The 16,015-nt window shown below is 45.2% G+C and overlaps 1 protein-coding gene across 2 annotated transcripts; it reads left to right on the top strand.

Annotated features, from left to right (window-relative positions):
• Positions 1-1,524: 1,524 nt before the first annotated feature.
• Rab4a (RAB4A, member RAS oncogene family) lies at positions 1,525-13,762 on the top strand. Of its 2 annotated transcripts, XM_010621910.3 has the most exons (7): positions 1,525-1,708; positions 3,467-3,581; positions 5,883-5,945; positions 7,433-7,587; positions 8,685-8,780; positions 11,923-12,044; positions 12,801-13,758. In XM_010621910.3, the coding sequence occupies exons 1-6, from the start codon at positions 1,540-1,542 to the stop codon at positions 12,036-12,038; spliced, it is 714 nt and encodes a 237-aa protein (XP_010620212.1). In that variant the 5' UTR covers positions 1,525-1,539; the 3' UTR covers positions 12,039-12,044; positions 12,801-13,758. The 2 variants fall into 2 exon arrangements, with proteins under 2 accessions (XP_010620212.1, XP_010620213.1); XM_010621911.3 differs by lacking the exon at positions 1,525-1,708 and having other exon boundaries at positions 3,496-3,581; positions 7,471-7,587; positions 12,801-13,762.
• The last annotated feature ends 2,253 nt before the right edge of the window (positions 13,763-16,015 follow it).

Genomic DNA, 16,015 nt, shown 5'->3' with positions numbered 1-16,015 from the left:
AGTTGTATGGTAGAAAAAATGCCCAGTTTCATACAAAACTGCCAAACCCAGAGCCACCTTTCACTTTGTGGCAAAATCTTCAGCAGTAGCTGGGTTTGTCCATTTGTCCTTCCACTTCTGTCAGGCTTTGCTTGGCGTGTCTCCATGGCTCTGTTTGGCGTGTGCATATTTAGGGCTCTATCTTATGAGTGCTAGCCTCGCCACACTGTTCTGCAGTCCAATTGCCTATAGCCATTTGGATGTCTTGTGGCATCACAGAGACTGAAGCCTCTGGGGCGGATGCAGTTTTAAGAAGTAGGAAGTAGGTCACCAGCAGCTCACTTGGCATCACTGCGGGAAAAGGCAGCCAGGGCAGGAAGCACTTGGTCTGCTGTGGAGAATGAGTGTGGAGGTGATGCTACCACATGTGCACACAAGGGAACTAGGAGTGCGGAGCTGGGCTTTATGGATGCAGAACACCAGGCAGCAGGGGCCAGCCGCGGAGGGTCAGGGCTGGCACCAGAGTAGGCAAGGGAGAGGGAACTGTGTGCTGCCTCCAGCTAAGCAGGACTAGAGTTCTCCACTAAAGGAAACCCTGAGGGCAGTGATTCTACTTCACAATTAATTCCAGCTTGGAAATGGTTATTCCCACTTTTTGGAAATGGTGTCCCGAAGTAAATGCACGACGACTGGCCAAGAAGAAATGAAGAACTCTATCCACATGGAGTCAGACAAATTGCACACTCAACGTGCCAGTCTGAACTTGGCCTGAGCCATCCTCCGCATAAGCTAGACAGGAGGGAATGGTGGCAGCCACACAGATCCATGAGGGCAGACAGACTCGTGCCTGTTTTGTTGTTGTTGTTGTTGTTGTTGTTGTTGTTGTTGTTGTTTTCTTTTGTTGTTGCTTTGGTATTTTAAAACAAGATTTCACTATGTAGTCCAAATTGGCCTTGCAGTCTTGGCGATCATCCTGCCTCAGCCTCTTGAGAGCTGAGGTTACAGACAGACATTTGCCACCATGTCCAGCTCACAACAACCTTGAGAAGAAAGAAGGGGGCTTCTCACTAAGCATGATACACAGCTGTAATGCCAGGACTCTAGGAGGCTAAAGCAGGAGGATTGCAAGTCCCAGCCCAGCCTTAGCAATTTAGTGACTTAGTGAGACCCTGTCTCAAATTTTAAAAAGAGGTGGGAATATAGCTCAGTGTGAAAGCCCTGAGTTCAATCCCCAGTAGCTAAGAAAAAGAAAAAAGTGGGCTTTTCAAAGTTAGCTAGGCTTATTCTTTGTACACTTGAAGTTTCTAGGTTAATTTTGCTTATAACTGAATCTGCATATTTCTTTGAATCATGGCTAGCAGGGACCAATTTTATTCATTACATGAATAGTTTTCAACCATCCAACTTCAAAAATAGCTTCAAAGAGTATAGCTTGGAAAACCACTGAATTAACACATGAGTGAAATATCAAAACTACACAAATGAGAAAAGGTAAGTCAATATGTTTTCACAAAATATTCAGCTACCTCTTATGTTAACAATAAGATTTCATTCAATGTTATGATCATAGTCCTTTGTGACTTTGTAAAGAATAAATTCATAGCACCTGTTTTAAAGTTACTTTTCATAGTTTCTCTTTGTCTTTTAGATTTCTTGTTTAAATTCTTGGTTATCGGAAATGCAGGAACTGGCAAATCTTGCTTACTTCATCAGTTCATTGAAAAAAAATGTAAGTGATGCCCAGCAGCCATTCGTTCACACCTGTCCACTGAGAATGTGCTCGAGCTCAGCTATACTTACAGGAAAACTCTTTTTTTTTTCAGGGAATAAGTCATTGCTTAAATAACTTTAAATGTTCATGTTCTTAAATTTTTAGGTACGCGATTGAATTTTTATTGAGTTAGCATTTCAGTTTAATAGTGGTTCAGTATACAGTCTTCCTGGTGCTACAAGATGATATAATGGTGGTGGGCCAGCAGAGGGGAGCCTAGGCAGGAGCTGTGTTTCCTGATGGAGCAACCAGACAAGCCCTAGGGTTCACTTCAGGTGACACATGGCCTGTGGCCACTGCCATCCCCTATCCTGGTTTGCTGGTGTGAGGCCAAGGAGTGAAAAAGGGCAACTGGTCCCGGGGTGAGGGGGCTCTGATCACAGGACCCTGGCTGCCACTGATGGGTGCACCCCAGGTAAATGAGGCTGGGTCTTTACTCCAAACTCTATGAGACCTCGGGACTGTGAGCTTAAAAGGCCCTTAGATAAAAGATGTTGTGATCCCAGGAGGAACTGTGGAGAATGACCTCCCAAAACAGATTAACTTGGCTTAATGAAAATGCACCTGAGGAATGTCATGGCACCTCAGTAAAAGAGATGAGACAGTATGGTCTTGGCAGAGGATGGGGACAAAAATAAAATTCTTATATTGTGCTGCCTCTGTTTCCATCAATGAAGAGTTAGCTGGGTCCCTTGCTCAATGACAGTGGGTTCAGTGTAGTCTATAGAATCAGTCTTCCTAGGCTAATTTTCTTTACAGGTTGCCAGTTCTCCACATTGCTCAAGCTCAAAAAATCATTCCCTAAGGCCACCAGGCAGGCCCTCCTAACCTTTCCCTCCTTTCACGATCCCTGGAGACCCCAAGTGTTCCCAGGAGTGACAAGGGCCACTTTATTTCTGTGGCTGGGTCACAACCAGGGTGTTCCTGGCCTTCAGTTACTGCTGAGGCTGTCACCCCTGCTCTGCCTGGCAGCCTCCCTCTAGCCCACTTCTCAGCCTAGTCTGCACACCTGTCCTCTAGGGCAGAGGCCCCAGTCCTGTTAGAACTGGGCCACACAGCAGGAGGCGAGTACCAGGGAGCAAGTGAAGCTTCCCCATGGCTCAAGGTACTGCCTGAGCTGCACCTACTGTCGCATCAGCAGGGGCGTTAGATCCTCGCAAGAGCTTGAGCCCTACTGTGAACTGCTCACTGCATACTCCTTTTAATCATCCGAAACCATCCACCATTACTAGCCCCATCTGTGGAAAAATCGTCTTCCGTGAAACCAGTCCCTGGTGCCAAAAATACTGAGGACTGCTGCTGTAGAGCACCTGTCCTCCAGAACAGTCGGGACAGTCACCAGCTCATTACTGACCAAGTGCCTGGCCTGTTGCTGGACACTGTGTCCTGCACTATGGTGTGTTGACAGTAGCCGTCACCATGTGAGCTCTCAGTAGCAGATATCTGGGTATCTGATTCGAGGTGGCCACTTCCTTCAAATGTACCATGGTTAGGGACTTGAAGAAAAAGCTTTATTGTCTCTGATAATAGGGACTATGTATATTTTACTTAAAACAGTGCTTTTTATCATTTGGTATGTTGGAGAAAGGAATAGCTAAGATAAACTGCGTTTTCAAATGACATAATCCTTCATTCTGATGTTACCTATTTAAATTTATAGCCCTGTTATGCTGATGTCCTAAAATTAAAAACGTTGTTCTTGTTTTTCTTTTTTAGTCAAAGATGATTCAAATCATACAATAGGAGTGGAATTTGGTTCAAAGATAATAAACGTTGGTGGTAAATATGTAAAGTTACAGATATGGGACACAGCAGGACAAGAACGATTCAGGTAGCTTTTCCTCTAACTTAATAAAAACATTTGAAAGAATTAATTGTATTTCTTTTTACACAATGTAGGGTCTCATTCCCCCCAAATCCTCCCCCTGCAGTGACTTCAGAAATTCCACTCTGGAAGCTCTTATTGATAAGACAGCTGAACCTCGCCTTAGCTGCATGCAGCACTGACCCTAAAGATCGCCATAGAGCCTCAGTGAGCCTTGGAACTTAGAGCCAGCTCACTGTCAGGAGGACACAGCACTGTGTGTCCATGGTCTGCTTTCAGACTGAAATGGAGGCAAAGTAATGGCACATTTTTCTGTATTTCCCTTCTAAGGAGAAATTCTTTAAAACTTCATATGGTGTTGGTTCTCTTTGTTTCCACTGACTAAAGCACATACTGATGAATGGCATACATCCCACAGACCGTTCTCTCCTCCACTCTGGTGACAGTGCACTCGCAGCTGTGCTCAGGATGACTTCAGGACATTGCTGATGCGATTGCATGGTTAGCCTCCTGCAACTACAAAATCAAGACAGGAGATCAACATCCTAAAAAGATCCAGGCCAGAGAGTGCTGTCAAAACACCACGATGACGCACAAACTCAGAAAAGCTTCAAGAGAGGAAAACAGTCACATGTTATATTGGAAATTTGAACTGCATTGGACCATCAACAGCAGCACTGGGAATGAAAAATACTGAAAACTCGGGAGGTTAAAAATGAAAGATACCTTCACACTCAACATTCTACACATAGCCCAAATGTAAATGAAATGTAAACATAAAAGCAGAATGCCTTCGGATGTTCAGGAAGTTATCTCATATCTTCTGCATTAGCTCAGAGTACCTGCTTTACCAGGATTAGGCACAGCCCAGAAGGAGGGAAGAGTCTGAAGGGTCCAAGGTCAGAGTGACTGCAAGGAAGGGCCAGGATAGGATCCAGCTTGTACCCAATGATGTCAGATGACTCAGGCTTTGCCAAAGCAGGACACAGTCAATACCAAGACTCATAATTCAGAGTTTCAGGACATTTTACAGAACTACAGGAGCAAATGCCAGAGGAGACTGAAAGGCATCCCAGTGTAGGTGTGTGTGCTCTGTGCCCAGAGTGTGTACACGTGATCAGTGCGCACCCTTTCCTGATTTAATCAGTTAATAAAAACCAAATCTTTGAAAGAGAAAGATTCTCTAGGGCTCAGAGCTCCTAGGAAGGGCAGCAGGAGATGGCTGTGTCATTTTAAGACACTTAGGAATGTTTTACTTTAAAACTTGTATATGTGTGAGAGGCAAGCATGGTGGGACACACCTGTAACCCAGGCTGAAGCAGAAGGATCACAAGTTCAAGGTCAGCCTGTACAACTTAGAAAGACTCTATCTCAAACACAGAAGCAAACCAACCACCAAAAAGTATTTTCAAATGCTTACATTTTGTAGACCTTAATAATTTATATAAGAAATCACATGTCAAAACAAAGTGTAGGGCTGTAGATTTAGCTAAGCGGTGCCGCATATTCCTGGCAAGCGAAAGATCCTGAGTTCAATCCTGGGTACCAAAAAAATAAGCATAAAATAAATTAAGAAGTAAAAGCTAGGAATGGTGGTGTCCTCCTGTAATTCCAGAAGTAGGGAGACTGAGGCAAGAGGATCAAGAGTTCAAGGCCAGCCATAGAGACCCTGTTCCAAAAACAACAACAACAACAAAAAAGTATAATATAGTTCAGTGTGAGAATCTGACTGCCTTTTCTCAAAATGAGAGGCACCAGAGGGAATTTCATTTTGATACTGGGGAAAATCTGAAAGGTTGGTAATGCTGAGAGGAAGCACTTCACCAAAAGCAAACCTTGAGGTTGCAAGGGTGGACAGGAAGTCGGGCCCTTTAAGGAAGCAGGTGAACCCAGGCAGAAAGGAAGGCGGGCCCAGGAAGAGGTGAAGGAGCATTCTAGGATGCAGCATGGTGGTACCCACAGGGGAGTGAGGGCCCTGCTGAGTGGCCATGCTCATCTGGGCAGGGGGAAGGTCTCACCATCTACACACACCTTAGCCTCTTTTTGCCTTTGCATAGGGAGCCCACTCAAGCTGCCCCACTTTAGGGGACAACCTGCTTGTCCTTCCCTAATGTCCACTCCTTCCCATTGCTTTTCTGACGTGATTTCCAGCAGAATAGTCCCTCACACATAAATGCAGAAATTGGGAACCCTCAGGGTCTGCCCTATGGTGTAGTTTTCAAAAGGATATGGATTTCCATGGGAAGGAGGTGTTTGGTAGTAAGGGGTCCTGACTGCTTGAAAGTGAAACCCATGTGATTCTTTCAGGTCTGTGACAAGAAGCTACTACAGAGGGGCGGCTGGGGCCCTCCTTGTCTATGACATCACCAGGTAATGCCAGCTCCCTACCGCAGAGTCCACCCAGTGCCCTGCGTCCTGGAAGCCAGTCTTGGCGAGGTCCCATGTGTGTGTCTGTGTCTGTGGGTGGGCAGCAAGATAGCATCCAGAAAGCCCTTCAGTTCTTCCTTGTGTGTCTTAGAGGGCTTTGATCTGGTCCCAGCCACTATTCTACCTTATAGAGAGGTAAGGCCTTGTAGATAGAGCAATCCTGTTTCACTAAATTTCTTAACATGATGCCAGACATATTCCTTAAGGCCCACAAAGCTTTATGCATGCCAAGACATTAGAAGTGAATTGTGAGAGGCAGAGGACAGAGACTCTGGGCTTAGACTGCCCAGGTTCAAGTCCCAGCTCTGGCCATGGCCATGTAACTCCACAGACACTGGGCCTCTGCTATTGGGGCCTGAATTTCTTTGTCAGTGAGACATGGGTAATAACCATGTAGTGCTCATGCAGTTACAGGAGGGTTTTTTTGTTTGTTTGTTTTTGGTACTGGGGATTGAACTCAGGTCCTTGTGCTTGCGAGGCAGGCGCCGGAACCACTGAGCTAAATCCCCAGCCGGTTACAGGAGGTTTTAATTAGTTAATATGAAAGACATGGCAATAATGGGCCATATGTGGCAATTTAATTGAAACTGGGATTGAGAAGTCAGTTCCTTGGTCACACGACTGCATTTCAGGTGCTCAGAACCACACATGGCCGAGAACTTTGGCATCAGGCAGTATGAGCACCCTGTCCTTGAAGGACAGCACTGACCCAGGGTTTGTGGCAGAATCCTGTAAACATGCAGTCCTAGGGCACTGTGAAGGGCTCCTCCTCCTGGGTATAAACCATCCAGGGAAAGAGCCTCACATGGCCACTTCTCTCTTGGCCATCCAAGTGGCATTGGTAACTCCCAGTGCAGCCCTCCCTGCCCTGGCCCTGGTGGCAGTATGAGGCCTATCCTGCCAAGGTGTGAGGCCATCCAGCCATCAGGGGTGCCTGTGCATCAATGTGGGAGGGCTGGAACTTGGTCCTGAGTAGGACAGATCTGGTCAGGTCCTGCTTTGCCAGTGGCTGTTCTGTGACCTTGGACTCTTGGTGTCTCTGGACCTCAGGCTCCTCATGACAAAGGAGGATGATAGCAGTCATTGTCACCAAGTCTTTAGGAAGAGAAGTCAGCATGATGAATTCCTGTGGGACAAAGCGCCAGCAGCTCAGGAACTACCTGGGTCCAGAGCTGGCCTCCCACACTCAGAGAGCCATAGACACCTGTGGGTGAGGGTATGAGGCTCCTTTTCCTTCTGGACCCTGGCGTTCTGTCTCATACAACCTATGGGTCTGGCGTCAGTGGGCATTCAGGGTGCCTGAGTTGTCTGGAAGGTGCTGTTGTCCTGACCTGAATTGTTGAAAAGGCTTGTGAGTAGTGAGAATGACTGGAAAGAGTTGCTAGTTTTATAAAATACATGTATTATTTTCACAATCTTATGTTACGCAGCCGAGAAACCTACAATGCGCTTACTAATTGGTTAACAGATGCCAGAATGCTGGCCAGCCAGAGCATCGTCATCATCCTCTGCGGGAACAAGAAGGACTTGGACGCCGACCGGGAAGTCACCTTCCTCGAAGCCTCCAGGTTCGCTCAAGAGAACGGCAAGTGCTTTTCTCCCTCCCACCTTCTCCAAGGGCAGATCTGGGCATGATGGCATTTCTTTGGGTTTAAAACATCTTGAGTTTGAGATTAAACTCTACTATAAAGCATATCTAGCCTACTTTCAATATATCGCATTCTGCCTACAAATTTACTGTATGGAAAAAAGCAAATGAATTCACATTCTACAATGGTCCAGGGTCTCTGAATATTAGGTTTTGTGTTAGAGCTTTGTCAGTGTATTTTGAAATGATGGTGATGTTTTATTCTAAGTAGAAAAGAAAGCAGTTGAAGAAACATTTGGTTTACTGGCTTTCTTTTACTCACATTCAAAAATGACTGAAATTTCTCTGAATTTCCATACACAAGACTGCCACTTAAAGTTAATGGTTGCTTATGGATAACAGGGTGATAAAGACTCAGACATTTTAGATAACTTTAATTATGAGAGTTAACCAAGAACTAGAGAATACCCTATTGTCAATAATTATTTGGACTCTTAAGACCCCAACCTGCTCTTACAGTTTGGTAGGTTCTCTGCTGAGAGTAAACAAGAAGTGAGCCATTAGGGTTCGTCTTTGAAGAGCTATGGCAGCACAGGAGGCAGGTCAGCAGGAGTGGCCTTTGCCGGTGAGAACCAGACACCAGAGAGGTGCTGTTATTCCCGTATGAGCAAGAACAGCTTTCCCTGGATCAGCAGCTGCTCTGGGACTAAAGGGGCATTAACACAAGTAAGACTCCTCTGTCCCATAGAAAGCACAAACACTTGGGGGTTGTGTTTGTGGTAACACATGGACCATGTGAGAAGGGCACTGCTGCTCCTCAGAAGCCAGCCTCCTCCCTGATGCCCACTGCTGGTGGAGCTGTTGCTGCCCACGGATCAGGGCCAGCACAGGATGATTGTTACGGTTCAGAGACAGCTTAGATGCGCCATCATTTTATAAACTGTACTGACTCTGTGTTTATAGAAACAGATGGCCGCAGGCCACGAGTTACATTTTCTCTGCTATCGTAAGAGAATGCTAAGCAGCCTGTTAATAGTTGGGTATTAAAATCATCTTCTAAATGTGGCCTGTGCCTTGTTTGATGTCACTTTTAGAGCTGATGTTCTTGGAGACAAGTGCGCTAACAGGGGAGAATGTAGAAGAGGCCTTTGTGCAGTGTGCAAGAAAAATACTTAACAAAATCGAATCAGGTAAATCTCTTCCCACAGTGGACATTCTTCTGTTTGTGTCACCCTCTGCTCCAGTGTCACCTTTTAACAAATGTAAGCATGACAGGCCCCACCCTGTCTTTACCCACCAACCTGACTCCGCACTTAAGGGCTTGAAAGTCCCAAGGCTGAATTTCAAACCACCACTTGCCATGGCGGTTTCTGCAGCTACCACAGGGAGTGGGCCCAGCTAGTGCAGAGAGCGGGGTATCGGCGGGAGTGGGTGCTCTTAGAGTCAAGTCTCTGTGGGGCCCATCACACACAGAGCCCACGCACACAAGACCAGGCCTTGGTCAGTATCTGTCTGCAGCATGCTGATCTGCAGGACTGGAAGTCTGTGTGGGGCTGGGCAGAGTGTGGGGGCTGAGGAAGTTGGAAGCATAGCATACAAGGTTGGTCACTGAGGACTGGGCGTCAGGAGCCATGCAGTTGGGAGTAACGTATTTCTGAGCTAAGTGAGAACATCTCAATTGTAGTGTGAATTATTGTACTTATTACTGTGGTAGAGATAATTTAAAATAATCCTAATGTAGGCAGCAAAGGACTAAGTCAATGCAATTTCTAAAGTTGATATTTAGGTTCCTTTCACCAGAATTATATGTGGCATTCACCATTTAATTAATGCAGTCGGATATCTGAGTACCTGTCCTTTGTCAGGCTGAGTAAACCGCAGCCCTTGCCCTCAGGAAACCATTTTTCCTGGCAGATGATTAAAAATAATTCTAATTCTCAGGATCAGTGGAATGATCAAGAGGCATACAGGCTGCCAGGGCAACATGGAAGAGGGGGCCCTTCCCCAGCACAGGGACAGAGGTTGCCAGGCAGGGCTTCCTGGAGGAGGTGGCTGCATGTCTAGAGGAGGGAGAGGCTGGGCAGATGATGGGGGACAGCAGTGGAGAAACTGAAGAAGGAGAAGCAACTCAGTCCTCACAGAAGACCTGGAGCCCCATCTTGTGGTCACTGGTTCTCTCCTGAGCTGTGCTCTGGCCCCCTGGGACCCTCTAGAAGTCCTAGCCCTTGGCCACACCTGGTGTCCCACAAGTCTGACACCCACTAGGTGTGGAAAGTTCTGCAGGGGGAGCTGGTGAGAATGAGGCGAGGCTACACCCCAAGGTGAGCCATGCAGGAAGCTCTGGCATTCTTGCAGGAGGGCAGAATTCTGAGTACAGGAGGGATGGAACTGAGGCTCTGTGAGGATGCAGAAAGAGAGATGACACCGCTGGTGAGCCCTGGACACGTGGGCGGCAGTGTCGGATGGACTGAATGGTACATAGGACAGCTTTCGGATGGGGAGGGTGACGAGGGTCGGGACTCACCTGGCAGGGAGGGGAGGAGAGGCAGGGATTCTTGGGGAGTTGAGATAGCTAGAGATAGACTGGGAAATACAACATCAGCTGTGTTCACTTGGGGGCCATCAGTGCCAGAGGTAGCTGAGAGTATGGAGTGTGGTCATCAGGGAGGAGCAGTGGTAGAGACAGAGGCATGGAAAGGAAGTGAGTGGAGCAGGAGTGACCTGCCTGTCAGCTCAGGACAGAGTCAGAGGTCATAAAGAGAACCCAGGACACACTGCCCATTGTTAATGCAGAGGAGAGGCCTCAGAGCGGAGGACCAGAGACCTGCATGTGGTGGGCACAGGGCGTCAGTGGTCACCTCTCTCAAGCACAGTCGTCCTCTCTAGTAGGAGGGACCTGGGGCAGTAGATTTGGAGGGGCTGGAGCTGGAGGGAATTCTGACCTGTGTAATTGCTGGGAGAGGACAGGAGGGAGGAGCAGCAGAAAGCGATGAACAAGGAAAGGACAAGGAACAAGTCTGCGGACAGCAAGGGGTCAAGGCCTGGTTGTCACCCTCGGAAGGACACCCCAATGTTTTGTGGTGTTCTGTTTTGTTTTGAAATAGGATCATGCTATTTATTCTAGGCTGGCTTTGAACTCACTGTGTAGCCCAGGCCGGCCTCAAATTTGCAGCAGTCCTCCTGCCTCAGCCTCCCAAGTGCTGGGATTACAGGTGCTCACCACCACATTTGGCTCTTTTTATTTTTTTTACCAGAAAAAAAAAGAAAAATTACTAAGCTTAGTACAAAAACTTAATTTTTTTAAAGACTATAAAATAAATATTTGTTGTTAAAACTGACATGGTATAGAACCTGACCAAGCTGCCATGAGATGTGGTATCCTTTGATGTGACAGGCAGACGTCATGTATAAACCTCTCCAGATGTATTTCTCCTAAGATCATCAAAACCTTAATTATACCCAGATAAAAAAGTATGCCATAAATTCCGATTCTTCAGCGTTACTCTTTCATTGTCATTGTTGAACTCTGTGTCCATGGGGTTCAGAAGCTGTGTTTCTTCCCCTTTATTGCACAAACGTGAGCACGTTGTCGCTGCCAGATCTTGGTTCTTTCACTTACATTTGCAGTTCATCACAAGTCTCCGTCAGGAGCCTCCGTGCTCTTAGGTGTATACATAACTCCAAGGATGGGGGGCTCGTATGTGGTACATGTTTCTGTTCTGCATGTTTCCCCGTGACTTACAGAGCTGGGCTGCCACACGTGTCTGGGTTATGGCCAGCATCTTGCTGTTATAACCATGCTGCAGGGAGAGACCTTCTCTGTGTCATTTCGCACAGGCAGAGGGTGTGAGAGATGGCTTGTAGGTTGGGACATCAGCAGCTAGGACCAGGTACAGGCATCAGCTTTCCTCCCACAGAGAAGCACATCACAGAATCCAGGGCCACAGGGTGTTGTCAGAGTTGGAGTTTTACCTACCTAGTAAGTGAACAGTGGCACCTCCATAGTTTAATTTTAAATTGACTTATTTTGCACACATTCTTTATTTGCATAATTCCAAATTGAGCATTACCAGAATATACAGAGAGTGGAAAACCACTCTCCAGCACCACGTCTCCTGTCTGCAGTCATCCCAGATTGGAAGTCAACCTTTGTCACAGCCCTTTGTTTCCTTCTAGAGATACTTAATGCCTGTGCACAAAAGCATTTGTTTTTCTTCTCTCTTCAGCACAGTGGCGTAGAGGCATGGTGTGTGCTTTGCTTTCCTCATTTCATGTATTTGGGGATCACAGAAATATAACCATTCTTCTAAAGAAGTCTCTCTTGGTCCTCAGGTGAATTGGACCCAGAAAGAATGGGCTCAGGCATCCAGTATGGAGATGCCGCTCTGAGACAGCTGCGGTCCCCACGGCGCACACAGACCCTGAGTGCACAGGAGTGCGGGTGCTAGGGACAGGTGGGTGCCTCCCAACTCAGCCCAGCCCAACATGCTGAGCACAGAACAGGGCAAGGGCCCAGGTGCTGCGGCGTGGACGGGAGAGCAAGACAGGGTTGTGAGTGACAGGAGTGGCTGAAACAGCCCTTCTCCCAGTAGCCAGGGAGAAGACATCCTTGGCTTCACTGAGGTCTCCATGATTGTGCCTTTTGCCAAAATAGAAGCCTCACTTCTAAGATTGGCAAGTGTCTCCATTTAACCTTTGTGGGGTGGTACTGGGGATGGAACTCAGGACCGTGCACTTGCGAGACAGGTGTGGCACCACTGAGCTGTACCCCCGGCCCTTCCATTTAACTTTTTAAAGTTTACTGCTTTTCCCATTTACCACAGTAGACTTTTACTCCTACTGCTTGGAGTAGCTGAGGTAGGAGGATCACAAGTTCACACCCAGCCTGGGAAACTTAGTGACTTAGTGAGAGACTGCCTCAAAATCTCAAAATAGGGCCGGGGATTTAGCTCAGTGGTTCTGGAGCCTGCCTGTCAAGTGCAAGGACCCGAGTTTGATCCCCAGTACCAAAAAAAAAAATCTCAAAATAAAAAATAAAAAAGGATTGGCTGTCTAACTCAGGGTGAAGGCACTGGGTTCAATCCTGTCCTGCCCCACCGCCAAAAAGTATTAAGCAACAGAACAGGTACCTATTAATTTTAGGCTTTAAATTATATTTATTTCTACATTTATAACCATGCAGATTTTTAAGTTGTTCTTAATATTTTCAGGTGTCTACAGTGGAATTTGGATACCAGAGCTGGAACTCAATTGAAGTGTTTTTTTACCACCATCTTTTTCTACTCTATGCAGAAGTAGATCTTTGTGGGGAAAAGGTTGTGTGGGTGTTATGCAATCTGGTATAGATGTGCCCAGGAGCCACATAATGAATTTGACCCAGTGGACAATACCAACAGATGTACACACATATGTAAAAACCTGCTGTCCCATGCTTTCCCTTTCACCTTCAGCTTGAACCATGACCTTGTACTGTGTATACCCCTGTACTTTTCCACTGCATGTATCTGGTGTATGATATGATAGAATATTGCAATGCAGTTTAATATTTTTTTTAATCATAGACACTGAAAATCATTAATATGAGGTTTGCTTGCTCATCATATTGGTTATATTTATGACCTGATATTCAAGGACTCTGGCATTAATAGCCAGTGTGTTACTTATTTAATTCTGCTTTCCACATTCTGCACTGTGTTTATGTGATCTACACTTGAAATACCAGTGATCATTCACTAACATCCTGAAATAAAGTGAAAGGCGGAGTTTCCCATGAACTGTACACTGTCTGTTCTTGGTTGACTCTACACTTCTACCCCAAGCAGCTCAAGTTTCTCACCTGTTGTCCTGGGCTGTTGTGGGCCACATGACTGGCACTGGGATTCTAGTGCCTTTGACCCATCCTGCAGGACGCACATTCCCCCAGCACTGATGTAACACAGTGGGCACATACACCCACGTGGCTTCTCTGCTCCAGCTGCTGATCTGCCTGGTCTCCCCACTAGAAAGCACTTGGTTTGCTATTGTACTTTTTCTGGAATTCAGTATAAGGGCATTGCTGCCTCTGTTTCAAATTGTCCATTGTATTGTGTTCATTTCAGGGAGACTCACTAATTCTAGTGCATATTAAAAGGGTACCATTTACTGAGAAACTTCTTTCTAGCTTTTGTTGAATATTTAAATGCCCCGCTACAGTTTCAAGTTGACCTGTTTTTAATTCACATAGAGTGTAGTGGGTATAATGAAGTATCACATATAATGTATCATAAAGATTGTCCTTATAGTATAGAATACTGATACAGGAACTATATAATGAAAATGTTCTTTAAAGCTGAAATACAGTATTAAGTGAGAAAGGTTGACAGCATTCTTCACTTTACAGATGTCCTTCAACTATGATTTTTTTTTAGCCATACACTGGTAAATTTAGCAAACATTTATTTAGAAGTTGCCTACTGCCAGACATGGTGGCGCCCGCCTGGAATCCCAGCACTTGGGAGGCTGAGGCAGGAGGATCACTGTGAGTTTGAGACCAGCCTGGGCTACACAGTGAGTTCCAGGTCAGTCTCAACTACATAGTGAGACCCTGTCTCAATGCCCCCCCCCAAAAAAAGAAATTGCCTACTGCTTTTGTTGTCTTATTTTAAGAAACACACGTGCACAGTGACATAAAATGTTTGTCTAAAAATAACAGTGTATATGTTTTAGATGCTTTACATTTTAGGATTCTTTTAATCCTGTGAATGTTTTACTTTGAAAAGTTAGATTCTGAATCAAATTCTCAAACTGAACCACCTCTGGGACCCCACTGGAGAGCAGTTCTCTCAAGGCCTTGCTGGCTTCTCATCTTGGAACAGCTCCTCCAGTGGGATTGGAGCATAGCAGTTCATTCAGGGAAAGAATTGTAAAATAAGGTATATTTAGAGTTGTTTTATAAGCAGGCCTGTAACTAATCCACAGATACCATATATTATTCCATGTTCTGTGACCAATAAAAGTTGCTGGAAAAGTCCCTGGTGACCCTTAAGACAGCAACTTGGTTTTGGGCAGTCTAGCAATAAATATGCATGTGTATATGCCACAAAATATGACATGTACAGGACGCTCTTACACTGGTGTTTTGGAAAAGTAATTTTCACCCATTCTAGAAAAAGGCTGTGAAGTTCACTTGAATGTGAGGTTACACATCTATATAGTCCAGCATGCAAATAAAAATGAGCATAGCACAGTTGGCAAATCTGCCACAGTTTTGTTGAAAACATGGCTCGTGGATTTTAGAAGAGTTGCTGAAATGGTAAGAACATTTATTCCTAGCAGGTCTGCAAAACTATTTAAAGAATCATCCCTGCCTTGCAAGTGCAAGGTCCTCACTTCAATCCCTGGTACAAAAAAAAAAAAAAAAAAAAAAAAAAAAAAAAAAAACAGATGCTGAAATTAGAAACTTAAGTGATTTGTGGCTTCTTCTATGACAGCCAATGGTGAATTCATTTCCTATCATCTTTGTCTTTTCAATTTGGAGGAGGGGGCAATTAGAGGAACTTTAAAATGCCTAAGAATTTTTTAATAATTTGTTGTATGATTATGGTGAGGTAAGTCTCTTTTGTGATCCACCTACCATATAAATATAACCTGAATTTGTTTTGCTTGCTCCTTGGTTATTTTATGGTTGTATTAACTTCAAGACACTGTGTTGAGAATTTTGGATGACACTATCTGGGAAATAAGGCTCAGCAGTCTCAGTACAAAGAGGGCAGTTTCTCAGCCATCACCCCTTGGGGCTGGAAGTATGCCTTTCCATGGTTAGACCATCTTTGATTTTCTTTTAAAATAGCATTTGTATACTTTTTCATTGTTTTATTATTGAGATTGTAAGCATGCATGAGTATAGAGAAAATAGCATAATGAGCAAAGGCAGAGTTGCCATCTGTTGGCCTGATGCCTAGCACCAGGAGGGACTCATGGAAAGGACAGCCCCAGAGCCTGTGTCTCCAGGGCTCAGTGTGAGTAGATTTTTTTCTTTTGATTGGTGAATTGAGACCATTAACACTGATAATTATATACCGTCATATCTCTGTCATATTATTTTTCTGTTATTAGCTTCCTTCTTTCCTTTTCTGTTTAATTGTGCCTTGCCTGGTGGATCCATTCTGTTCGGGTTCAGGGAGTTGTAATCTTTGTTGTCTCTTTCTAGAATATCCTTCAAAACACTTTGGAGTGCTAGTTTGGTGGTCATGAATTTCTTGAGGTGTTCTTTGTCATAGAAGTATCTTATTTTTCCATCAGTTTTGAAAGATAGTTTTGCAGGGTACATCAGTGTGGGTTGGAGGTTGTTTTCCTTTAGCGCTTGAAATACTTCAAGCTCTCCTTTACTTGAGAGTTTTTATTGAGAAGTCTGCTGTGATTCTGATGGGCTTTTCCTTGATAGGTG

The sequence above is a fragment of the Fukomys damarensis genome, unplaced genomic scaffold (assembly GCF_012274545.1).
Source record: "Fukomys damarensis isolate Sample0158 unplaced genomic scaffold, DMR_v1.0_HiC HiC_scaffold_10, whole genome shotgun sequence".
NCBI classification, from domain to species: Eukaryota; Metazoa; Chordata; class Mammalia; order Rodentia; family Bathyergidae; genus Fukomys; species Fukomys damarensis.
The sequence above is the reverse complement of the archived record's forward strand: the minus strand, read 5'-3'. Positions and strand labels throughout refer to the sequence as shown.

What these genes read in the sequence shown, in the direction of transcription:
- Rab4a (XM_010621910.3), top strand. Translation starts at nt 1,540, where the DNA reads ATGATCATAGTCCTTTGTGACTTTGTAAAGAATAAATTCATAGCACCT. An exon ending in TCAGTTCATTGAAAAAAAAT is followed by an intron (nt 1,709 to 3,466) that starts GTAAGTGATGCC and finishes TTTCTTTTTTAG; the next exon opens with TCAAAGATGATTCAAATCAT. An exon ending in CTTGTCTATGACATCACCAG is followed by an intron (nt 5,946 to 7,432) that starts GTAATGCCAGCT and finishes TATGTTACGCAG; the next exon opens with CCGAGAAACCTACAATGCGC.